The sequence below is a fragment of the Oncorhynchus clarkii genome, chromosome 18, assembly GCF_045791955.1.
Source record: "Oncorhynchus clarkii lewisi isolate Uvic-CL-2024 chromosome 18, UVic_Ocla_1.0, whole genome shotgun sequence".
Lineage (NCBI taxonomy): Eukaryota > Metazoa > Chordata > Actinopteri > Salmoniformes > Salmonidae > Oncorhynchus > Oncorhynchus clarkii.
The window spans coordinates 60,192,470-60,219,641 of NC_092164.1; the positions used below are offsets into that span (position 1 = coordinate 60,192,470).

The window sequence follows — 27,172 nt, forward strand, 5'->3', positions numbered from 1 at the left end:
CCTTCACTGCAGCCGAGGTGAGTAAGACATTTAATAGTGTTAACCCTCGCAAGGTTGCAGGCCCAGACGGCATCCCCAGCCGCGCCCTCAGAGCATGCGCAGACCAGCTGGCCGGTGTGTTTACGGACATATTCAATCAATCCCTATACCAGTCTGCTGTTCCCACATGCTTCAAGAGGGCCACCATTGTTCCTGTTCCCAAGAAAGCTAAGGTAACTGAGCTAAACGACTACCGCCCCGTAGCACTCACATCCGTCATCATGAAGTGCTTTGAGAGACTAGTCAAGGACCATATCACCTCCACCCTACCTGACACCCTAGACCCACTCCAATTTGCTTACCGCCCAAATAGGTCCACAGACGATGCAATCTCAACCACACTGCACACTGCCCTAACCCATCTGGACAAGAGGAATACCTATGTGAGAATGCTGTTCATCGACTACAGCTCGGCATTCAACACCATAGTACCCTCCAAGCTCGTCATCAAGCTCGAGACCCTGGGTCTCGACCCCGCCCTGTGCAACTGGGTACTGGACTTCCTGACGGGCCGCCCCCAGGTGGTGAGGGTAGGCAACAACATCTCCTCCCCGCTGATCCTCAACACTGGGGCCCCACAAGGGTGCGTTCTGAGCCCTCTCCTGTACTCCCTGTTCACCCACGACTGCGTGGCCACGCACGCCTCCAACTCAATCATCAAGTTTGCGGACGACCCAACAGTGGTAGGCTTGATTACCAACAACGACGAGACGGCCTACAGGGAGGAGGTGAGGGCCCTCGGAGTGTGGTGTCAGGAAAATAACCTCACACTCAACGTCAACAAAACTAAGGAGATGATTGTGGACTTCAGGAAACAGCAGAGGGAACACCCCCCTATCCACATCGATGGAACAGTAGTGGAGAGGGTAGCAAGTTTTAAGTTCCTCGGCATACACATCACAGACAAACTGAAGTGGTCCACTCACACAGACAGCATCGTGAAGAAGGTGCAGCAGCGCCTCTTCAACCTCAGGAGGCTGAAGAAATTCGGCTTGTCACCAAAAGCACTCACAAACTTCTACAGATGCACAATCGAGAGCATCCTGGCGGGCTGTATCACCGCCTGGTATGGCAACTGCACCGCCCTCAACCGTAAGGCTCTCCAGAGGGTAGTGAGGTCTGCACAACGCATCACCGGGGGCAAACTACCTGAGCTCCAGGACACCTACACCACCCGATGTCACAGGAAGGCCATAAAGATCATCAAGGACATCAACCACCCGAGCCACTGCCTGTTCACCCCGCTATCATCCAGAAGGCGAGGTCAGTACAGGTGCATCAAAGCTGGGACCGAGAGACTGAAAAACAGCTTCTATCTCAAGGCCATCAGACTGTTAAACAGCCACCACTAACACTGAGTGGCTGCTGCCAACACACTGACACTGACTCAACTCCAGCCACTTTAATAATGGGAATTGATGGGAAATGATGTAAATATATCACTAGCCACTTTAAACAATGCTACCTTATATAATGTTACTTACCCTACATTATTCATCTCATATGCATACGTATATACTGTACTCTATATCATCGACTGTATCCTTATGTAATACATGTATCACTAGCCACTTTAAACTATGCCACTTTGTTTACATACTCATCTCATTTGTACATACTGTACTCGATACCATCTACTGTATCTTGCCTATGCTGCTCTGTACCATCACTCATTCATATATCCTTATGTACATATTCTTTATCCCCTTACACTGTGTACAAGACAGTAGTTTTGGGAATTGTTAGTTAGATTACTTGTTATTACTGCATTGTCGGAACTAGAAGCACAAGCATTTCGCTACACTCGCATTAACATCTGCTAACCATGTGTATGTGACAAATAAAATTTGATTTGATTTGATTTTGTGTCCATTAACATTAACATCACGTGCCCATTAACATTAACAACACGTGTCCATTAACATTAACAACACGTGTCCATTAACATTAACAACACGTGTCCATTAACATCACATGTCCATTAACATCACGTGTCCATTAACATCACGTGTCCATTAACAACAAGTGACCATTTCCCTTAGCCTCTGGACAGCTAACACAGTTAACGTTGGTAAAACGTGCCCATTTGGTCACAGCCGGGGGCATGCATTTCATAGGTAAGCCTAAGTAGGTCAAACAGGAAGAATTGTGATATGGGTCATGTTCATCAGGAACCAAACAGGGGTAAACAAACTCAAACAGGGAGGCCTCTAGCTGGACTTTGTGCAATAAATAATGCACATTTTTGTTTTCCATTGCGAAACGTTTTATATTACATGCCTAATGAACAGGACCCTGGAGGCTGGGTACAGCAGCAGTAGCCTCAGCCTGTGGCAAGGCTAGCAAATCAGTCACCAGGTCATTACTGAGCTACTGGAAGCTTATCAGTGATCGCCTTTCCATGATCAGATCTGTTATGAGCAGCAGGAGGGAGATTGTTGGAGGCCACTCACCTTCAGCAATGTGGTCTTTGTCGGGTCCAGCTTAGTATTGCACTCCACCTGTGGACGCAAAGTACAGAGTCTAATTTAGCGACTAAATATCATTAATTTACCATAGTAGAGAACTAAATAGGTAGTCAAATTAAAGGAATTGGGGGAGTAATATTTCATTGCTAGAATTGTTTTAGTTGTGTTTGACTTCTTTCCCTATTTTGTCCCATGTTTGAATCATAAACTACATTTTTAACCTTCCATTGTTAATCTTTAAAAATCTCCTGTTAACTTAGGTGAATGTTCAACGCATCAACACGTGTTCCTAGGGACCGGGAATTAGGACCAGAGGCATTATCGTTAATGATTTGTTTATGACATTTAGGATTACAGAGTGTGTACTTTAACTTACCACAGCGTCAACGGCCGGAGAGCTGTCTCCTACCACCAACAGAGAAGGACACCTGAGAGCAATAACAGGAATTGGAACAAATTTCAACCTGTTGGGTTAGAGGATTACAGGGCCAAGAGTTTCCTTGACTATGTGACCAGGCTATAACTAGGGCCCAGAGTTTCCAGGTCAGGGAAAACTAGCAATATGCCATGTGAGGTGATTGAGGTATAGTGAAAGTCAGAAGGTTTGGAACTCACGTCAGGGTTCTGACGGTGACTTTTCCACCAGGAATGGGCCTCTCAATCTCCAGATCCCGCCGGCTGGGATGGAAAAAGGTGGGATATCAGTGAGGCACCCAATTAACATACATATATTACAAATATAATAAATATACTATTAAACACATGAGACATTGAATATATTAGAAATACATAGATGATATATGTTCATAGGCAGTGTTCAATGTACTCTGGAAGACTTTGAAGACTTGAGTATGTATATAAAATATATACTGAACAAAAATATAAAACGCAACATGTAAAGTGTTGATCCCATGTTTAATGAGCTGTCACACAACACAATGCCACAGATGTCTCAAGTTGAGGGAGTGTGCAATTGGCATGCTGACTGCAGGAATGTCCACCAGAGCTGTTGCCAGAGAATTGAATGTTAATTTCTCTACCATAAGCCGCTTCCAACATCGTTTTAGAGAATTTGGCAGTACGTCCAACCTTCCTCACAAACGCAGACCACGTGTAACCACACTAGTCCAGGACCACATCCGGGCTTCTTCACCTGCAGGATCGTCTGAAATCAGCCACCCATACAGCTGATCAAACGTTGCACAACTGAAGAATTTCTGCACAAACTGTCAGAAACCTTCAAGGAAGTGCATATGCTTGCTCGTTGTCCTCACCAGGGTCTTGACCTGACTGTAGTTCGGCGTCATAACCGACTTCAGAGGGCAAATGCTCACCTTTTGATGGCCACTGGTACGCTGGAGAAGTGCGCTCTTCACGGATAAATCCCAGTTTCAACTATACTGGGCAGATGGCAGGCAGGGTGTATGGCGTCGTGTGGGCGAGTGGTTTGATGATGTCAACGTTGTGAACAGAGTGCCCCATGGTGGTGGTGGGGTTATGGTATGGGCAGGCATAAGCTACGAATAACAAACACAATTGCATTTTATTGATGGCCATTTCAATGCACACAGTCACCGTGACGAGATCCTGAGGCCCATTGTCATGCCATTCATTGGCCGCCATATCCTCATGTTTCAGCATGATAATGCACGGCCCTATGTCGCAAGAATTTGTACATAATTCTTGGAGCTGAAAATGTCCCAGTTCTTCCATGGCCTGCATACTCACCAGACATGTCACCCATTGAGCATGTTTGGGAGGCTCTGGTTCGAAGTGTACGACACTGTGTTCCACTTCCCGTCAACATCCCACAGCCATTTAAGAGAAGTGGGACATCATTCCACAATCAACAGCCCAATCAACAAACTCTAGGAGATGTGAAGGAGATGTGTCGCGCTGCATGAGGCAAATGGTGGTCACACCAGATACTGACTGTTTTTTCTGATCCACACCCCTACTTTTTCTTTAAGTTATCTGTGACCAACATATCTGTATTCCAGTCATGTGAAATCCATTGATTAGGGCCTAAAACATTTATTTCAATTGACTGACTTCCTTATATGAACTGTAACTCAGTAAAATCTTTGTAATTGGTACCTTTTGCTTTTCTATTATGTTGATGAGTAGTCAACGTATGCTCATGATATTCTTAAGTAATAAGGCTTGAGAAGGTGTGGTATATGGCCAATATACCACGGCTAAGGCCTGTTCATATGCACAACGCAACGCTGAGTGCCTGGATACAGCCCTTAGCCGTGGTCTATTGGCAATATACCACAAACCCCAGAGGTGCTTTATTGTTATTATAAACTGGTTTACAAAATAATTAGAGCAGTAAAAATACATGTTTTGTCATTTATTTACCTGTTGTAAGCTTTAACAAAGTGTTGAAGGTTGTACTGGTTCATGTCATTCATGATGTGATGGCGGTAGGTGGCGATAAGGTCATGGTTGTTGGAGATTTCCTCCTACAGAGACAATAATAAACACCTCCTCAGACTCTGATCTAGTGACACAGTACTGAACATTCTAAGCCAGTTTATATCTATGTAGCCGACAATTAGAATAGATTCAGTGGGATTATGTTGACGTGATTTGCAGTTTCAATCACCGTCTCTATCTGGGGGCTCACTGCTTACCTTTCCGAAGAGATGGCCGATGAGCATGTCAGGCAAAGGAGTGACCTGAAAAGAGATTCAAAAGCAGATTTATATCACAGCAACGATCAATCATATGCTGTATACACATACATAGTTATGTGATGCTTTGTTGAAATGGGTAGAGAATGTCCCTAGCTGATTGGGCGGGTGGGACTTTTGTGATTTTGTGACAACTGTTGACAATGTAAAAAGGGCTTTATAAATCAAAGTGGATTGATTGTTGTGGATCTGTGGTTGTGTGGACTTCAGGAGATGTATAGTACCTTGTTTGTAGCCCAGTCCATCCACCCCTCAGCACAGGGGTTGATATTAATCAGAACCAGGCCTTCCACCAACGTGGGGTAGTCCAGCTAAAAACAGAAACAAACATTCAGTCACTGACTTCTTAATGGTGAAAATATTTTTTAAAGTACTCGTTGAAACTTCAAACTTCGATTTTATTCACTATACTCATTGAAACCTCAACATTTCATAACAGAGAGAGGTCAGATGTGAGTCAGTTAGGAGTTAAAACATCCTTTGTGTTCCTCCATTGCTGGGTATCAGCACAGTGAGACTGTCCCCACAGAGTCGGGTGTTTTGGTGCGGAGACAGTCTAGAACATTCCACAGACTCTCAGCAGCAGGCTAAAGCAATAAGCAGGAGTGAAATGCCAAAATCAGCACAGAATCACTGGAAACATTGGTTTCAGTTCTAATCCCGGTTTGATTAAAACTCTTCATAATGAAGCAAACTTAAGCATAACTGAAAGGGGAAATGAGGAAGGAGGGAGGAGGACATCAAACTCACAGCGAATCTTGCAAGGATGTAGGCTCCAGCTCCGACAGCCATTCCAATGACGCTCTTCAGACTGTGGTTAACAAACAAACAGAGAGAATATCATCAGAATCTCTTTTTTGATCCAAAATGGATGCAGGTCTAATACACCATGGTCTGTATTCAGCAAAGAATCCCAGAGTAGGAGTGCAGATCTAGGATCAGTCTTATTCATCATGATCTACAGGGCAAAACAGCAGTTCTAATCTGAGACGCATTATGAATATGAATCCTGAACGGTCAGCAGTGTAAACCCTATGGACTGGGTTCAAATGTATGAGGATGTCACGTACTGACCATAGAAAGCCTTTATTTTCTATGGTGGAGTAGGTCAGGGCGTGACTAGGGGGGTGTTTTAGTTTATTATTTCTATGTGTAGTTTAGTTTTTGTATTTCTATGTTGGCCTGGTATGGTTCCCAATTAGAGGCAGCTGTCTATCGTTGTCTCTGATTGGGGATCATATTTAGGCAGCCTTTTCCCACCTGTTGTTTGTGGGATCTTGTTTTTGTATTGTTGCTTTTGAGCCCTACAAGGCTGTACGTTTGTTTGTTTCTCTTTATTGTTTTTGTTGCTGGTTCACATTTAAATAAATTATGATGAACCCAAATCACTCTGCGCCTTGGTCTACCCATTTCGACGAGCGATACAGAGGAGAAATACAATGCATAATGAAATGATCTGATCAATGTCAAAATCGTATAAAGTCCTTCTCTGGACTTACCCAAAATGCTTGAGGACCAGGGGGAGAGACTCAGACAGCAGATCCATGGAGGGGTACTCGTACCTGGAGAGAAAACAACAACCGTCAGGGTTATAGTACTTCAATTATCAACACTTTACAATGCATCTTATCACAGCCCTCCATCTCTTTATTCCATCCATGGCCTTACACTGGATTCTGCTATCTGTTTTTCACTTTGAATATCTCTCCTATTCAAGTGAAGTGTCAAAGCATTCAGGTAAATGTATCAAGAGAGTGTAAATGTGTCACAAAAGTAATCTAGATCAACAATAAAGAACTTTGATGGGGCCCACAAATAATCTGAACTCATCGTGCGGGGCTGCAGTTGCTCGCAGGTCTGCATATATTTTTTTTACATTTTAGAGTTAATGTTGTGCAATTCACATTTTTCCATGGTGTGTAGAGAGAATGTTGCTGTTTTAAAGCAAGTTTGCTGCAATTCTACACATTTTAGCATGGGACGGAGAGATGATTTGGCAACTGATTTCATGCAATTAAAAAAATGAGAGAAATGTTTGCAGTTAATATATCTGACTGAGACTGTATCAGAAAATTGAATGGGGCCCCACGGCTGTAAATTCGACCATATTAACAAGTTTAGATAGCTGGCAGCAAAACTAACTTAGCAATCTTAAAAACGTACAACCAAATTTCGAAATTGCACCTTGTGTACTCTACTATTCTAATTGAGACCCCGACTGAGTAAAAAAATAAATATAATAATAATAATTGATCTGGGGATATTCAAAAGGAAGCACCAGTTGCCCTTCCCTGATCTAGATTCTCTAGAATCCACGAAGTTCCAAGTTAGCCTTTCTGCATCTAGTTCTTTCAGTATGTTCCGTTTCTTGAGGAGTCGTCAGCCAGAGCGTCTGGCAGTAATGCTTCAAATAATCAACAATATTCAATCCCACATCATGATTTCTGACTGACGCATATTACTTCAAAGGGACCATTAATCCACAATATTTCTTTACAGTCTGAGATGTTCTCTTCATTTCAATCCCACAAAGGTATAAACAGACGAAAAGCTACAGAAGGTAAACAAGCCCAAGACTATCCATCAAAGCACACTATCAACTATAGACAGAGAGACCCACTAGTACTCACAGAGGTTTCAATCTCAGCCATAACACACTCCATGTCCGAATCCCCCTCAAGAACCATGTTTCCTAGTGCCTTTTCAGTCACCCATAGGGAGTAGTGAACTGTGAACGGATGTAGTGTTCTGAGCTATAGATCGAATTGGTGGTAAGCTTCTGTAAAGGTGACCTCTGATTCTCTAGATCAGAGGTCAAAGGGTGACAGACAGACGGACACGCTGGCAAACAGACAGGCAGGCTGACCTACATTTGGTGCTAAGGCGAGGTGTGGCGTGGACTATAGGTGGTTTAACGGTAGGTTAGATTCCGGTCCATTCTCTCCTCTATATTCCTCTCAGTACTATCCAATCAACAAAATAATCTGTGGGATGATGCTAGGCAACTGGACTCACCCGGTAGAGAAGGTGCTGGCCCCCTCGTGCTGTCCAGGGGCATCGACATGGCACACAGCAAAGTGCTGCATGATCTCCTGCATGTCCTCATGCTGGAACATGGAGTCAAAGCACGTCTTGTCTGAAACAACATGGAGGGCAGGTACAAGATGTTAGTGATGAGGTCTCGCATGATTTGTAGATGTCAGATGTCGAACACGATGACATGGTGACCATTGAGTGTTTCTTCTCAACGTTAGATAATGCTAATAAATAGATAAATCTATTCCATTTGACATTATTTAGCCAATAAAAAAAAACAATTATCTTCTACAACAATTGACTCAAGCTAAGTAAATTAACTGTCGTTAACCAGCCGTTACAATCAACAGACGTTCTCATTCACTCTGAAGGCAGTAAAACCAAAGTGCATGGGAGCTTTAGACTCACATTAGGGGGTGACATTAAATTCATTAAATATTATGGGATGAATTAAGTATATGGGGCTTACGGTTCAGTCCAATGTCATGGAAGGTGAGGATGACGGGGCGGTCTCCTTTGGGCACCCCCTTCATGGTGCAGTGGATCCTTCCATGGGGAGTCTCTACATTGTGCTCCTAAAGATGGAATAAACCATGGTTAGCAAATAGGGGTACCACAGAACTCAGTCAACTTTCTGAGAAAATGTAATCCATAGCAAAAATAAACATTATTGAAGAACTCTACCCGACCTGGACAAGGTAAACCCTAAGCGAAACAGAGTTGAACTGCACCAAGGTATCCATGCTTAGCGGAGAATGGTATTCCAGAACACTGTTCAAACGCACCAATACAGCCTATAGCTCATGTGGTGAGCCCTGAAGATGGCAGTGGAGAGAACTTTATTTCATTTTTTACTTTGATCTGCATGTGTTTTTTCTCCAATACTCAACACATTGTAATCAGAATACATCCGCTGACTTTAAGTCCTTCTGAATAAGAGAAAATGCTAAATGACCAAAATGTAAATGCTTCATCCGTGAGAGCCATTCACAACGAAACACAGGTATCCAACCTTCTGTAAATCAGACCATTGGCTCATGCAAAAGAAGTTAGCCTTTCTGCATCTAGTTCTTTCAGTATGTTCCGTTTCTTGAGGAGTCGTCAGCCAGAGCGTCTGGCAGTAATGCTTCAAATAATCAACAATATTCAATCCCACATCATGATTTCTGACTGATGCATATTACTTCAAAGGGACCATTAATCCACAATATTTCTTTACAGTCTGAGATGTTCTCTTCATTTCAATCCCACAAAGGTATAAACAGACGAAAAGCTACAGAAGGTAAACAAGCCCAAGACTATCCATCAAAGCACACTATCAACTATAGACAGAGAGACCCACTAGTACTCACAGAGGTTTCAATCTCAGCCATAACACACTCCATGTCCGAATCCCCCTCAAGAACCATGTTTCCTAGTGCCTTTTTGGTCACCCGTAGGGAGTAGTGAACTGTGAACAGATGTAGTGTTCTGAGCTATAGATCGAATTGGTGGTAAGCTTCTGTAAAGGTGCTTATGAGGGGACTTGCCTGAGGGTTGTGTTTTATACCCCTGGTACTTACTACTCTGCATAAGACCTGGCCTCCCATGGTGCTTTGCACGGTGGTCAAAACAAGCTAATTCTAGCTGAAGAGATCCTTAAATTGGATCAGCACAATGTCAGACAGTGGGGCAGCATGGGATATTTAGTGAAGAGTAGTGCAAAGTGAAGAGTAAGCAAGCCATCAGATCAATGGGAATATACAAGAGCAATGATTAACCTTTAACCCCTTTTTTCAAAATATCCTAATTTGTCAACACATCAGGCAGTCAAGAAAGTGACAAAATAGCACTGGCAACACTAGCAATATAATGAATTATTACTATTCATAAGCATGTCTGACGCCTTTATAGTGTATAAACTCATAGTATGTTAGGTCTGTCTGTGGTAATGTTTAAATAGATTGAAAATGACAAATGACAAACTCGTTATGAGATACATATCTTGTCTTATTGGTCTATTTCACAATAATCTGGGATAACAATCCACCATTATCAATGAGGGAGAACCATCTTTATACTACTACTCGATAAGATAAGAGACTATTGGCCCCTAGGGGGAATTTTGTTTGAGGCATTGTGTGAAGGTTCAACTTCATAGGTGGCCGGTAGCCTAGTGGTTAAGAATGGTGGGGCCAGTAACCGAAAGGTCTCTGGTTTGAATCCCTGAGCCAACTAGGTGAAAGATCTGTGCCATCAAGCAAGGCACTTAACCCTAATTGCTCCTGAAAGTCACTCTGGATAAATTACTTTGACATAAACACCATACACAGACCAAAACAACTCCAGTTTGAGACCCTTAGGAGGGAGGTTGGGTGTAGCATAGAAGGTCAGGGGCAAAGTCAAGACCCTAATGGCACCCCTATTGCACAGCTTTTGACCAGATTTCTAGGGCCCTGGTCCAAAGTAATACACCACATCAGGAATAGGGTGTCATTTGTAATGTAATAAGAGTCAATTACATAACTTAACATTCACATAACCTGTTTACATGACTGGAGGTAAACAACTGACGGCAGTGCCACCTAGGTAGCCAGGGCTAAATTAGCGGCTGTTTGATGCAGACACATGCTGAGCTAATCCCAGACGAGGCCGAGGGAGAGGAGGAAGGAGGAGGGATACGTGTGGACCTAGTGTGTCTGAAGGCAGCCTCGGAATTGGACAGATGGATGAAGTGTCCCTCCTCTACCTACGTCACTAGGGCTCCAAGACACAAAGTGGTTTTGAACGTTGCCCTGGAAACCTGAGTTGACTAATCCTAGCCGTCGTGAGGGTCGGTTAGCACGAGATGGTTGGCTGCAGGGGGCATACCTCTACTGGCCTCATAGATAACACTCTAGAAGGAAAAGCTGTTTGACTCCCAGGTTGAGAGTCAAACATTTTTAAAGGCACTTCAACAAGTTAAGCATGTTAAGATTGTTAGGTAGTGGTTTTTATGTGGTGCTATCCAAGGTCCTGAATGTACGTAGTTGGTACATTATGCTGTACAGTTGAAGTTGGAAGTTCACATACACCTTAGCCAAATACATAAAAACAGAGTATTTCACAATTCCTAATCCTAGTAACAATTCCCTGTCTTAGGTCAGTTAGGATCACCAATTTATTTTAAGAATGTGAAATGTCAGAATAATAGTAGAGATAATGATTCATTTCAGATTTTATTTTTTTCATCACATTCCCAGTGGGTCAGAAGTTTACATACACTCAATTAGTATTTGGTAGCATTGACTTTAAATTGTTTAACTTGGGTCAAACATTTCGGCTAGCCATCCACAAGCTTCCAACAATAAGTTGGGGGAATTTTGGCCCATTCCTCCTGAAAGAGCTGGTGTAACGGAGTCAGGTTTGTGGGCCTCCTTGCCCGCACATGCTTTTTCAGTTCTGCCCACACATATTCCATAGGTTTGAGGTCAGGTCTTTGTTATGGCCACCCCAAGACCTTTACTTTGTTGTCCTTAAGCCATTTTGCCACAACTTTGGAAGTATGCTTGGGGTCATTGTCCATTTGGAAGACCCATTTGCGACCAAGCGTTAACTTCCTGACTGATGTCTTGAGATGTTGCTTCAATATATCCACATAATTTTCCTACCTCATGACGCCATCTACTTTGTGAAGTGCACCAGTCCCTCCTGCAGCAAAGCACCCCCACAACATGATGCTGCCACCCCCGTGCTTCAAGGTTGGGATGGTGTTCTTCGGCTTGCAAGCCTCCCCCTTTTTCCTCCAAACATAACGATGGTCATTATGGCCAAACAGTTCTATTTTTGTATCATCAGACCAGAGGACATTTCTCCAAAAAGTACGATGTTTGTCCCCATGTGCAGTTGCAAACCATAGTCTGGCTTTTTTATGGCGGTTTTAGAGCAGTGGCTTCTTCCTTGCTGAGCGGCCTTTCAGGTTATGTCGATATAGGACTCATTTTACTGTGGATAAAGATACTTTTGTATCTGTTTCCTCCAGCATCTTCACAAGGTCCTTTGCTGTTGTTCTGGGATTGATTTGCACTTTTCACACCAAAGTACGTTCATCTCTGGGAGACAGAACACGTCTCCTTCCTGAGCGGTATGATGGCTGCGCGGTCCCATGGTGTTTATACTTGCGTACTATTGTTTGTACAGATGAACATGCTACTTTCAGGCGTTTGGAAATTGCTCCCCAGGATAAACCAGACTTGTGGAGGTCTACAATTGTTGGGCTGATTTCTTTTGATGTTCCCATGATGTCAAGCAAAGAGGAACTGAGTTTGAAGGTAGGCCTTGAAATACATCCACAGGTACACCTCCAATTGACTCAAATGATGTCAATTAGCCTATCAGAAGCTTCTAAGGCCACAACATTTTCGGGAATGTTCCAAGCTGTTTCAAGGCACAGTCAACTTAGTATATGTAAACTTCTGACCCACTGGAATTGTGATACAAGTGAAATAATCTGTCTGTAAACAATTGTTGGAAAAATGACTTGCATCATGCACAAAGTAGATGTCCTAACCGACTTGCCAAAACTATAGTTTGTTAACAAGACATTTGTGGAGTGGTTGAAAAACTAGTTTTAATGACACCAACTTAAGTGTATGTAAACTTCCGACTCCAACAGTATGTCAAGTCAACAGATAGTCACACAAACTAATACTACAGCAGGCCATACTTTTTCCACTTCAGATTACACAAAGGGTGTGGTCATCTCTTAGTATCAAAGAGCCCAACATGTGGACAAATCTTCCACCACAAATGGCTAAGGGGCACCAAGTGCTGCAAGATGAAATATAAATCATTGCCCACTAGATGGGGCTAAATATTACTGAAATATCCTAACCTAATCCACGTGGAAATTCAACTGAGAGTAGGCGCTACACTGAAACAAGTGGATCATGTGTGGATTTTTATGGATATAAGTGTGGACCATAGGGACATACCTTTATCACGAGTTGTGCTACAGCCTCTCTCAACCCCTAGAAATGACAGAAACACAACAGTTATATAAAGTTAAAGAGATACTTCAGGGTTTGGTGAATGAAGCCCTTAATCTACTTCCCGAGTCAGATCAACTTGTGGATACTATTTTTATGTCTCTGTGTGCAGTTTGAAGGAAGTTGCTAACTAGTGTTAGCGCAATTGCTAACTAGGGTTAGCACAATGACTGGAAGTCTATGGTAACTGCTAGCATGCTAGTAGATACCATAGACTTCCAGTCATTGTGCTAGTCAGCATTGACTTGCAAAACTACTTCTAACTTCCTTTATACTGCAAAAATCCCAAAGTATTCCTTAAAATTAAGCAATTAAGATATGATAACAGAGACAATAATTGTCCTTTGGGGTGAAATATGTTTTAAATATTAAAAAAAGTGAAAAATTAATTTCTGTATCCATAAGAACCAGTTTCATTGTACTATGTACATTTTTCAGACAATTCCTGACATGCTAAACAGACATAATTAATCTATGTAGTTCAGCTGTCATATAACAACAAAGTGTGAGCTACATGGTACTACTGGGCATGGTATAGATAGAGTGACAGGTAGAGCCTCTAAGATGAGTGCAGATGTCCCCTTCTGCAGCTGCAGCTGCTCTGTGACTGGCTACATCCTGTATGTAGTATCCTGGACTGTAGTGTACTGTGCTGTGGTGTTAGCTTCAACCACAGCCTGTGTCAGGTAGGGAGGGGCTTTGGGATTCCAGTTCAGTGGGGGAAAAGGCCAGGGGGCAGTGGGTTGTTGTTGACATGGTATACAAAGTTAATATTTGCACTTGTCTTTTCCTACTAGCTCTGACTTTGCTGATAAATACTTTGTTGAGGAAATATATACTTGATATGATGCGTTCTTGTCTCACATAACTATCTTAAAATGAATGCACGAACTGTAAGTCGTTCTGGATAACAGCATCTGCTAATGACTAAAATGTACATTTTTCACAGACAAGTAAACCTGCAGGCTATACATGCAAAGCAAATCACGTGTCTACTTACTGGCAATTCCCTGTCAACAAGCAGGGGTGCTTTTGACGCAACCTGGATATCATCCATGTCTTTCAATTGAGGAAACCTGGAGGGAGAGAGGGATGGTGGGAGAGAGAAAGAGGAGAGGGAGAAAGAGTGTTATTTAGACCAATGCACACTGGTTCAGCCAGTGGTGGAGCGTTCCTTCATGTTGGGAACCTTTCAATGAAAGGAAGTTTCATATTACACACATGCCTTTCTGATACTGTAGATGTGTTTTCGTATCATGTTATTAGGATAATAACTTACCACTGAGAAAAACACTGATACAATCTCGTTAAACAGGTTTCAATGTGGATCTTATATGTACAGATGTAGGATCTTAATTTGAGCCAGTTTGATACAGCAGGAAAATAGTCCTGCAGCAACAGGAAATGTGGATTATGATGAAGATACATTTTTTGTAGGGGTTGATAAAAAATGTTGTTACGGCAAATCAAGTCTGACATTTTTAAGTGAAACCTACAAACTTTAGAAGCTCTTTTAAATCTTGAATACACAACATGTTTGCTGAGAAAATTCTCAGCTAAAAAAAGTGTGTTCAAATTAAGATACTACATCTGATACTACACCCCAACCAACCAAAAGTGAGAAAAGGCCTTTTCATTTCCATGACAACATCAGACTGTACAATTAGAATAAATTCTTATTTACAATGACGGCCTACACCGGCCAAAACCGGACGACGCTGGGACACCCAATCCCAGACGGTTGTGATACAGCCTGTAGCAACCAATACAAGTTAATAGCAACGTTATTACTAAAAAGGCATTACAAAGCCAAAGTCGCTTTTCACTGCGCTACATTTCCCTCTATAGCAGTACACCAGGCCCTATAGCTACATTTCACTGTATAGCAGCACACCAGGCCCTATAGCTACATTTCACTGTATAGCAGCACACCAGGCCCTATAGCTACATTTCACTGTATAGCAGCACACCAGGCCCTATAGCTACATTTCACTGTATAGCAGTACACCAGGCCCTATAGCTACAGCTACAGTTTCCAATGCATTCTAAACCAAAATGAACTCAAATGAACTCTTATGAGAGTTGCTCCGGCTGCTTGCTATTTCGACAGAGGCGAGGGAGAAACGAAATCAAGCTGCTGTCTGCAGATCATGCTGTTCTGGATCGTGATGCCATTTTGGTAGGAGAGTGGGAGCGCTGCTGTGCATGCTAATCAAATCAGATGGTAAACAGGCGGGGGCTTTGTGTCCGGCAGGCCGAGACAGGACAGGCAGGCAGGCCGAGGCAGGACAGGCTTGTATAGGCCAGGAGTCAGGCTCTTCCTCTGTGGTGTGGTGGGCTAACTGGGCTTGGCCGGCTCACAGGAAGCTACTGACAAGGCACAGCTTCCATAGCTCCCATCACACACATTCTCTGTGACTAATCCTCTCTCATACCCTCTCAGTAAATCTCTCCCTCTTCCTGCCTCACTCTTTCTTTCTTGCTGTGTCTCTCTCCCCCTCTGTCTCTCCTGCTCTCAGCTATAACAATATATTTTGCATCTGATCTACCTACAGGTTTGAGATGCGTCTCTACAGGTTTCAGATGCGTCTCTACAGATTTCAGATGCGTCTCTTCTGGGTAATCTTTAACCTTTTACTGCAGTGATGCTAAATCAGTGGGCTAAACATTATTGTTAGTCTTAAACAAATTTACTTTGAAACAAAAGTGTGCACCTCACACCCACATGGTCATGGGCAAAAAAAGGAGACACCTGTACCATGTCAGATATAATGTTGAAATGTATTACATTTTGAGTCTGCGTCCCAATATTACACTTTATATACATCAGAGAAGACTGAAATATAACAAAACTGTGACATACTGTATGTGTCCATTTTTTAAACGCAATAATTAATTATGAAAAATATTAACAACATTCCACTCATGAGGCCAAAAGGGGCACTTTTGGCCATTGACTGCATGAAAGGGCTACAGGAAGTGATTCATTTTTGGGCATCTGGCCAGCTTTTCAACAAAACAGCCTCCTGACTCTAGGGTTTTGTCCCAAATAACACCCTATTCCCTATGTAGTGTTGGTCAAAAGTAGTGTACTACATAGGTAGTCATTTGGGATGCACTTCAGCCAGGCCTCACAATAGCGTAGAGATGAAGAGTAGTATAAAAATAATAATAATAATAATAATAATAATAATAAATAAAAAAAGGGAAATATTTCTGTGGTTTTTAGGAAAAACATGGACGCCTTCTACTGCAAATCCTTTGTTGGAGAAACTGTCCGCCAGCTCCCACTGACATTCCAACATTCAATTCAACTGAAAGCATGTGAGAGAAGTTACGTAACCATAAATCATCTGGAAATTCAGATAACAGAAAATATTTATTTACAGCAACAAGGTTAATCCTACTTAGCATAGGAAAGTAACATTAAACCCAAACCAGTTTCCAGACCTGTAAATAGGCTAGGTGCTGAGCCAGTAGTTTGAGGCCACCAAGCAAACCTATATTTACAAGATAAGATTCCCTTCTGACGCCCCATAACTAATATTTTACCTAGCGGTATCAAACACCTCTCAGGACATCAGTAATGTCTCATTGAGATCCACATGGGGCACCTCACGAGTACAGAACTCTCTCCCAATCCAATTAAAATGGCTTTAGTGGCATGGGAAACATACGTTTGCATTGCCAAAGTAATTGAAACATGTAATAAACAAAAGTGAAATAAACAATCTAAAACGAACAGTAAACATTACACTTACAAAAGTTCCAAAGAAATAGAGACATTTCAAATGTCGTATTATGGCTATATATATATATATATATATATATATATATATATATATATGGATTTTTGTTTTAGATTCCGTCTCTCACAGTTGAAGTGTACCTATGATAACAATTACAGACCTCTACATGCTTTGTAAGTAGGAAAACCTGCAAAATAGGCAGTGTATCAAATACTTGTTCTCCCCACTGTATATATATATGGGTTTTGTCCCATATATACAGTGGGGAGAACAATATTTGATACACTGCCTATTTTGCAGGTTTTCCTACTTACAAAGCATGGAGAGGTCTGTAATTGTTATCATAGGTACACTTCAACTGTGAGAGACGGAATCTAAAACAAAAATCCAGAAAATCACATTGTATGATTTTTAAGTAATTCATTTGCATTTTATTGCATGACATAAGTATTTGATCACCTACCAACCAGTAAGAATTCCGGCTCTCACAGACCTGTTCGTTTTTCTTTAAGAATCCCTCTTGTTCTCCACTCATTACCTGTATTAACTGCACATGTTTGAACTCGTTACCTGTATAAAAGACACCTGTCCACACACTCAATCAAATAGACTCCAACCTCTCCACAATGGCCAAGACCAGAGAGCTGTGTAAGGACATCAGGGATCAAATTATAGACCTGCACAAGACTGGGATGGGCTACAGGACAATAGGCAAGTAGCTTGGTTAGAAGGCAACAACTGTTGGCGCAATTATTAGAAAATGGAAGAAGTTGAAGATGACGGTCAATCACCCTCGGTCTGGGGCTCCATGCAAGAACTCACCTCGTGGGGCATAAATGATCATGAGGAAGGTGAGGGATCAGCCCAGAACTACACGGCAGGATCTGGTCAATGACCTGAAGAGAGCTGGGACCACAGTCTCAAAGAAAACCATTAGTAACACACTACGCCGTCATGGATTAAAATCCTGCAGTCGCACGCAAGGTCCCCCTGCTCAAGCCAGCGCATGTCCAGGCCCATCTGAAGTTTGCCAATGACCATCTGGATGATCCAGAGGAGGAATGGGAGAAGGTCATGTGGTCTGATGAGACACAAATAGAGCTTTTTGGTCTAAACTCCACTCGCCGTGTTTGGAGGAAGAAGAAGGATGAGTACAACCCCAAGAACAACATCCCAACCGTGAAGCATGGAGGTGGAAACATCATTCTTTAGGGATGCTTTTCTGCAAAGGGGACAGGACGACTGCACCGTATTGAGGGGAGGATGGATGGGGCCATGTATCGCGAGATCTTGGCCAACAACCTCCTTTCCTCAGTAAGAGCATTGAAGATGGGTGGTGGCTGGGTCTTCCAGCATGACAACGACCCGAATCACACAGCCAGGGCAACTAAGGAGTGGCTCCGTAAGAAGCATCTCAAGGTCCTGGAGTGGCCTAGCCAGTCTCCAGACTTTAACCCAATAGAAAATCTTTGGAGGGAGCTGAAAGTCCGTATTGCCCAACGACAGCCCCGAAACCTGAAGAATCTGGAGAAGGTCTGTTTTGAGGAGTGGGCCAAAATCTCTGCTGCAGTGTGAGCAAACCTGGTCAAGAACTACAGGAAACGTGTGATCTCTGTAATTGCAAACAAAGGTTTCTGTACCAAATAATAAGTTCTGCTTTTCTGATGTATCAAATACTTATGTAATGCAATAAAATGCAAATTAATTACTTAAAAATCATACAAATGTGATTTTCTGGATTTTTTAGATTCAGTCTCTCACAGTTGAAGTGTACCTATGATAACAATTACAGACCTCTACATGCTTTGTAAGTAGGAAAACCTGCAAAATCGGCAGTGCATCAAATACTTGTTCTCCCCACTGTTGTAGAACTGAACCACTCTTTTCTGGATTTTGATAATTTGCGGGTATCTGCCCAATTCAGCTCTGCATGCATTATTTTGTTTTTACAGTGTTGTAACGATGTGCAAATAGTTAAAGTACAAAAGGGAAAATAAATAAACATAAATATGAGTTGTATTTACAATGTTCTTCAGTAGTTGCCCTTTTCTTGTGGAAACAGGTCACATATTTCTGCTGTGATGCACACTGTGGTATTTCACCCAGTAGATACGGGAGTTTATCAACATTTGATTTGTTTTCGAATTCCTCGTGTGTCTGTGTAATCTGAGGGAAATATGTGTCTCTAATATGGTCATACATTTGGCAGGAGGTTAGGAAATGCAGCTCAATTTCTACCTCATTGTGTGGGCAGTGTGCACATAGCCTGTTTAGGGCCAAATAGCATTAGTTTGGAAGGGTCAAATAGCATAGTTTGGAAGGGTCAAATAGCATAGTTTGGAAGGAATTAACCAAAAAAACGGAGCAATGTGTCAAGTAATGATATTTTTGTTATCTCGTGATTTGGTTGGGTCTAATGGTGTTGCTGTCTTGGGGCTCTGTGTGGTTTGTTTGTGAACAGAGCTCCCGGACCAGCTTGCTTAGTGGACTCGTATCCCGGTTCTTCTCTCTGTGGATAATGGCTGGGAATCGCTTCCTTTTAGATGGTTGTAGAACTGACCCACTCTTTTCTGGATTTTGATCATTCGCGGGTATCTGCCCAATTCAGCTCTGCATGCATTATTTTGTGTTTCACGTTATACAAGAAGGATATTTTTTCAGAATTCTGCATGCAGAGTCTCAATTTGGTGTCCCATTTTGTTGGTTGGTTGTTATTGGTTGGTGAGCAGACCCCAGACCTCACCACCATAAGGGTCAATGGGTTCTATAACTGATTCAAGCATTTAGCCAGATCCTAAGTTTTGGCCTTTCTAGGGAGTTTTTCCTAGACACGGTGCTTCTACACCTGTATTGCTTGCTGTTTGGGGTTTTAGGCTGGGTTTCTGTACAGCACTTTGATATATCAGCTGATGTACGAAGGGCTTTATAAATTTGATTTGATAAATGGTATATGTCACGCCCTGACCGTAGAGCTTTTTATGTCTCTATTTTGGTTTGGTCAGGGTGTGATTTGGCCGTATTTCTTTGTTTTGGCCGGGTATGGTTTTCAATCAGGGACAGCTGTCTATTGTTGTCTCTGATGGTGAACCATACTTAGGTAGCTTTTTCCCACAGGGTTTTTGTGGGTAATTGTTTTCTGTATAGTTTAGTTTCCTTACAGAACTGTTCGTTTTCCTCTTTGTTATTTATGTTTTGATTTAATAAAATATCATGAACATGTACCACGCTGCGCTTTGGTCCAGTCATTTACAGGAAGAGGAGCGTGACAGTATGTCAAATTTCATGTTCATTTTGATGGCGTAGAAGGTTCTCAGATCGTTTACAACTTTGAGGAAGTTACCTGTTGTGCTGATGTTTAGGCCGAGGTATGTATAGTTTTTTGAGTGCTCTAGGGCAACGATGTCTAGATGGAATTTGTATTTGTGGTCCTGGCAACTGGACCTTTATTGGAACGCCATTATTTTTGTCTTACTGAGATTTACTGTCAGGACCCAGGTCTGACAGAATCTGACAGAATCTGTGCAGATCTAGATGCTGCTTTAGGCCCTCCTTGGTTGGAGACAGAAGCACCAGATCATCAGAAAACAGTAGGCATTTGACTTCAGATTCTAGTAGGGTGAGGCTGGGTGCTGCAGACTGTTCTAGTGCCCTCACCAATTTGTTAATATACAGTTGAAGTCGGAGGTTTACATACACCTTAGCCAAATACATTTAAACTCTGTTTCACAATTCCTGACATTTAATCCTAGTAAAAATTCCCTGTCTTAGGTCAGTTAGGATCACCACTTTATTTTAAGAATGTGAGATGTCAGAATAGAGTGATTTATTTCAGCTTTTATTTATATCATCACACTCCCAGTGGGTCAGAAGTTTACATACACTCAATTAGTATTTGGAAGCATTGTCTTTAAATTGTTTAACTTGGGTCAAACATTTTGGGTAGCCATCCACAAGCTTCCAACAACAAGTTGGGGGATTTGTGGCCAATTCCTCTTGACAGAGCTGGAGTAACTGAGACAGGTTTGTTGGCCTCCTTGCTCGCACATGCTTTTTCAGTTCTGCCCATATATTTTCCATAGGATTGAGGTCAGGGCTTTGTGATGGCTACTCCAATACCTTGACTTTGTTGTCCTTAAGCCATTTTGCCACAATTTTGGAAGTATGCTTGGGGTCATTGTCCATTTGGAAGACCCATTTGCGACAGAGCTTTAACGTCCTAACTGATGTCTTGAGATGTTGCTTCAATATATCCACATATATCCACATAATTTTCCTACCTCATGAGGCCATCTATTTTGTGAAGTGCACCAATCCCTCCTGCAGCAAAGCACCCCCACAACATGATGCTGCCACCCCCGTGCTTCACGTTTGGGATGGTGTTCTTCGGCTTGCAAGCCTCCCCCCTTTTTCCTCCAAACATAACAATGGATTAAAGGGCCAAACAGTTCTATTTTTGTTTCATCAGACCAGAGGACATTCCTCCAAAAAGTATGATCTTTGTCCCCATGTCTGGCTTTTTTATGGCGGTTTTGGAGCAGTGGCTTCTTCCTTGCTGAGCGGGCGTTCAGGTTATGTCGATATAGGACTCGTTTTACTGTGGATATAAGATACTTTTGTATCTGTTTCCTCCAGCATCTTCACAAGGTCTTTTGCTGTTCTGGGATTGATTTGCACTTTTCGCACCAAAGTACGTTCATCTCTAGGAGACAGAACACATCTCCTTCCTGAGCGGTATGACGGCTACGTGGTGCCATAGTGTTTATACTTTTCTACTATTGTTTGTACAGATAAACGTCTGAAGACCACGTTCAGAAATTGCTCCCAAGGATGAACCAGACTTGTGGAGGTCTACAATTGTTTTCTGAGGTCTTGGATGATTTCTTTTGATTTTCCCATGATGTCAAGCAAAGAGGCACTGAGTTTGAAGGTAGGCCTTGAAATACATCCACAGGTACACCTCCAATTGACTCAAATTATGTCAATTAGCCCTCAGAAGCTTCTAACGCCATGACATCATTTTCTGGAATTTTCCAAGCTGTTTAAAGGCACAGTCAAGTGTATGTAAACTTCTGACCTACTGAAATTGTGATACAGTGAATTATAAGTGAAATAATCGGTCTGTAAACAATTGTTGGAAAAATGACTTGTGTCATGCACAAAGTAGATGTCCTAACAGACAGGAACTTAAACGTTAGCTTTTTTACATGGCACATATTGCACTTTTTCTTCTCCAACACTTTGTTTTTGCATTATTTAAACCAAATTGAACATGTTTCATTAATTATTAGAGGTTAAATAGATTTAAATAAATATGATGTATTATATTAAGTTAAAATAAGTGTTAATTCAGTATTGTTGTAATTGTCATTATTACAAATAATTAAATCGGTAATAGAGGCCGTTTAATCGGTATCGGCTTTTTTTGGTCCTCCAATTATCGGTATCTGCGTTGAAAAATCATAGTCGGTCGACCTCTATTGTGCAGTGTAAATACGTGGTCTGTTTGTCCAGTAATTTGGTAAAAAGCCAATTTGACATTTGCTCACTTCATTGTTTTCACTGATGAAATGTACGCAGACACACACTCCTTACTCTCTCTCTCTCTGAGCGCACTAAGATCTTACAACCTCCTAAGCACATCTACAACAACTAGAATAAACATGTATACCCTCCTAATGAGCATGATTCACATAGGCAAAACGTTCTGCTACAGACTGGCGTAAACTGTAAGGTAGGCTAAACGGCCTAAATAATGTATATACCGTATTCTGACACTACCGTATTCTGACACTACCGTATTCTGACACTACCGTATTCTGACACTAATATTTCAGTGACATTTCTTGTTAATTCAGGGGAAGGCAAAATATGTTAACTTTAACAAAGATGGATTCATCACTCATATAAATAACTGGTCAGTGGTGGTAAGCGATTGAGGTGTTTTGTTAGATACTCTCCAACTGTGTGGGAATATGACAATGACAGTATTGCCACAGATACAGCTGTGTGGTGGTCAACTACGTATCAGATCCTAAGCTTCCTGAGGTTTCCTTCCATTCTTCTGTTCTTCTACAATTTGTGCATAGACACGAACAACAGACAATTCACTAAAATAATCTGGCCTGCAGAAGTGAGACTGCCTTATGCAATCATCCAAAACAGGGAATATTAGAGGGATAAAGTGTCTGCGTTACAAATATTCAACACTTTCTGACTGAGAAGGCCTTAAATGTTGAGATCGACTGCTTAAAACAAGATAATGTAAGTTATATGTTACAAAACACCAAATCTCCGCTACTTTGTTGACAAAATCCATTTGTGGACTACTGATTTAGAATTGGGAAGCAAAGTCTCCCTTTTAGATAGATAGAATTAAGGCCACTGCCACTCTGTCTTCCCCTTCATATGGGTTAAATCCAGAAACCAATCCAGCTACATCTACACAAACAATGATTACTTTCCTAATCTTTCGTCGCCCAGTTAATCTGTCAAATCCCCTCATTCGGAAATATTAGCAGCAGGGCAGGCTGCTGCTTGCTAAATTAAACTCTTACAGACATACATTTTGAGATGGTAAAATATATCAAAATGTATGTGCATGGCTCATACTAGGGGGATGATACACAGAGTTATTTTTGTCTTTATGCACACTCACAGGACCCTACACACTTACCCACACCGACACTCCAACACACATACAAACACTCACTCCATCATTGCTCACACACACACACACAAATATGCACATACATTTACACCCACTCACATACAATCATCATACAGTGGGGCAAACAAGTATTTAGTCAGCCACCAATTGTGCAAGTTCTCCCACTTAAAAAGATGAGGCCTGTAATTTTCATCATAGGTACACTTCAACTATGACAGACAAAATGAGAAAAAAAAATCCAGAAATCACATTGTAGGATTTTTAATTAATTTATTTGCAAATTATGGTGTAAGTATTTGGTCACCTACAAACAAGCAAGATTTCTGGCTCTCACAGACCTGGAACTTCTTATTTAAGAGGCTCCTCTGTCCTCCACTCGTTACCTGTATTAATGGCACCTGTTTGAACTTGTTATCAGTATAAAAGACCACAACCTCAAACAGTCACACTCCAAACTCCACTATGGCCAATACCAAAGAGCTGTCAAAGGACACCAGAAACAAAATTGTAGACCTGCACCAGCCTGGGAAGACTGAATATGCAATAGGTAAGCAGCTTGGTTTGAAGAAATCAACTGTGGGAGCAATTATTAGGAAATGGAAGACATACAAGACCACTGATAATCTCCCTCGATCTGGGGCTCCACGCAAGATCTCACCCCGTGGGGTCAAAATGATCACAAGAACGGTGAGCAAAAATCCCAGTACCACACGGGGGGACCTAGTGAATGACCTGCAGAGAGCTGGGACCAAAGTAACAAAGCCTACCATCAGTAACACACTACGCCGCCAGGGACTCAAATCCTGCAGTGCCAGACGTGTCCCCCTGCTTAAGCCAGTACATGTCCAGGCCTGTCTGAAGTTTGCTAGAGAGCATTTGGATGATCCAGAAGAAGATTGGGAGAATGTCATATGGTCAGATGAAACCAAAATATAACTTTTTGGTAAAAACTCAACTCGTCGTGTTTGGAGGACAAAGAATGCTGAGTTGCATCCAAAGAACACCATACCTACTGTGAAGCACGGGGGTGGAAACATCATGCTTTGGGGCTGTTTTTCTGCAAAGGGACCAGGACGACTGATCCGTGTAAAGGAAAGAATGAATGGGGCCATGTATCCATCAGCAAGGGCATTGAAGATGAAACGTGGCTGGGTCTTTCAGCATGACAATGATCCCAAACACACCGCCCGGGCAACGAAGGAGTGGCTTCGTAAGAAGCATTTCAAGGTCCTGGAGTGGCCTAGCCAGTCTCCAGATCTCAACCCCATAGAAAATCTTTGGAGGGAGTTGAAAATCCGTGATGCCCAGCAACAGCCCCAAAACATCACTGCTCTAGAGGAGATCTGCATGGAGGAATGGGCCAAAATACCAGCAACAGTGTGTGAAAACCTTGTGAAGACTTACAGAAAACGTTTGACCTCTGTCATTGCCAACAAAGGGTATATAACAAAGTATTGAGATAAACTTTTGTTATTGACCAAATACTTATTTTCCACCATAATTTGCAAATAAATTCATTAAAAATCCTACAATGTGATTTTCTGGATTTTTTTTCCTAATTTTGTCTTAGTTGAAGTGTACCTATGATGAAAATTACAGGCCTCTCTCATCTTTTTAAGTGGAAGAACTTGCACAATTGGTGGCTGACTAAATACTTTTTTGCCCCACTGTATATGCTGCTGCTACTTTGTTAATCATATATCCTGTTGCCTAGTCATCTTACCTCGATACATATCTACCTCTATCGGTCCAGTATCCCTGCACATGGTAAATATGGTGTTGAACTGACCCTGTATACAGTATGCTTATTTACTTTATTGTATTATTTTTATTTTTATATCTTCTGTGTTTTGTTTCTACCGTGTTTAGTATTATATTGTTATTGATTACTGCAAAGGCATTTCACTGTACTTGAGCATGTGACATTAAAACATGATATAGTTGGTCTGTGGATACCACAAAAACATACGCTAATAAGGTAAAAGGTTGAACCAATTCAAATGAGAGGGGATGCTACAGAAACTGAAGGATGGGTATTTCACTACTAGACGGTCACTGCGTAGGCCATCTTACTTTGGACTTTCATTCATTAGGGATAGCTGCCAAGCATACTTGTGAAAACAAAAATAATGTATCATAATTGAAAAAATATCCTCTCAATCCTGAAAGACCCTGTCCTCGTTATATCTCTTAAACAGAAATGTATCTTGAAATAGTGAGAACACTGACATTACTTCCTGATGAAAGAGACAAATATTTCCCTTTTGTATCATATTTTGTCACTTTTCTTCTGAAAATAATTGTCATGCCATCTTAATGTCACACTTCATCTTCTGCCCATGCTGTCACGTCCACAATTGCTTGACTGTAGGCAACCACCCCTGGGGTATTTTGACTACACATACTAATAAAAACACAAACGCAAGCTTATGCACCCACTATTACACAAACAAAAACAGAAGGTATACGGTTGTTTCGTTATGAGGTAGAGGCGTCCACAGAATCCGGTCACGCAGCCACTCCATTGTTGAAAACGTAAACAAACAATCTTCCTGTGTGGCTTAGCGGTGCTCGTGGCACGTGCATAGCAGCATGTAATATGTTTACACGCAATATCAGCTACACTGGCACGAGCATCTGGACAGTTTAAAAAGGACCTGTATATATTTAGGACCTGCATTTAATGTGGAATGCGTTGTAATATCCTGAGATCTACCAATAAATTAAAAAAATACATCTCGACTTTCAAATATCTGACTGAGTGGAAGTTATAACATCAAAAATAGATACTATAAAAGGAATACAAAATGTGAAAAATATCGATATCAATGTAGTCAATGAAAGTACGATTTTATACAAACCAGAAACAAAAATAAAATGCAGACTTACAAAGTGTAAAGTTGTATAGAAATTACAACGTCATAATAATTATGATAACCATATTCATCGTTATATTGTATGCTAAATAACTTACCTGTAAAGCTTGATTGTCCACTGGTGATCACCCACAACAAGTCCTTAAACACTCTTTAAATGGTTTGCAAATCGCCTCAGTACTATTTCTTCACTATAACAAAGATTTGGTTATTTACTACGTGCAACTGAAGCGCGGATGTATCGGACGTTTATAAAGACCTCAGACCAGCCTCTTTCCCCTTCTCCACTTGCTATTGGGCAATATCGCTGCATTTGGTAAAACAGCTACACAGTTTACAGCGGTTGCACGACAAATGGGATGACACAGATACTGCTGATTAAAGTGTGTCAATAGCACAGTTGTAGTGAAGTATTAGTACATTCACTTCTCACCTCTTAACTACATGTATATCTCCGGACATTTGTGCATTTATGTAGTGCAATTATTGCATTTACAAATTTTACAACGCGTGTAGAATCAGAGAGGGATCACTTTGATCTGAGTTTTTTTCGGGGAAGTTTGTTACTTTGTCAACAGTCCATTTTTTGTGGTTAGGTGATAATTACTGGGATATTACTTGGGTACACTTTC

At 41.6% G+C, this 27,172-nt stretch overlaps 1 protein-coding gene across 2 annotated transcripts in view; it reads right to left on the reverse strand.

Annotated features, from left to right (window-relative positions):
- LOC139373800 (protein NDRG1-like) overlaps nt 1-26,881 on the reverse strand; it is a 33,219-nt gene extending 6,338 nt beyond the window's left edge. Inside the window, exons 1-13 of one of the 2 annotated variants that reach the window (XM_071114806.1) lie at nt 26,639-26,881; nt 14,249-14,324; nt 13,195-13,230; nt 8,712-8,817; nt 8,222-8,342; nt 6,706-6,768; nt 5,957-6,017; nt 5,431-5,517; nt 5,147-5,191; nt 4,872-4,975; nt 3,123-3,185; nt 2,884-2,935; nt 2,493-2,540 (exon numbers count right to left, since the gene is read on the reverse strand). In XM_071114806.1, the coding sequence (XP_070970907.1) occupies nt 2,493-2,540; nt 2,884-2,935; nt 3,123-3,185; nt 4,872-4,975; nt 5,147-5,191; nt 5,431-5,517; nt 5,957-6,017; nt 6,706-6,768; nt 8,222-8,342; nt 8,712-8,817; nt 13,195-13,230; nt 14,249-14,305 (843 nt within the window). In that variant the 5' untranslated portion in view covers nt 14,306-14,324; nt 26,639-26,881. Of the gene's footprint in view, nt 1-2,492; nt 2,541-2,883; nt 2,936-3,122; nt 3,186-4,871; nt 4,976-5,146; nt 5,192-5,430; nt 5,518-5,956; nt 6,018-6,705; nt 6,769-8,221; nt 8,343-8,711; nt 8,818-9,594; nt 9,758-13,194; nt 13,231-14,248; nt 14,325-26,638 lie in introns of those variants that run through there. The other variant, XM_071114807.1, reaches the window with a different exon arrangement.
- Nucleotides 26,882-27,172: the final 291 nt, after the last annotated feature.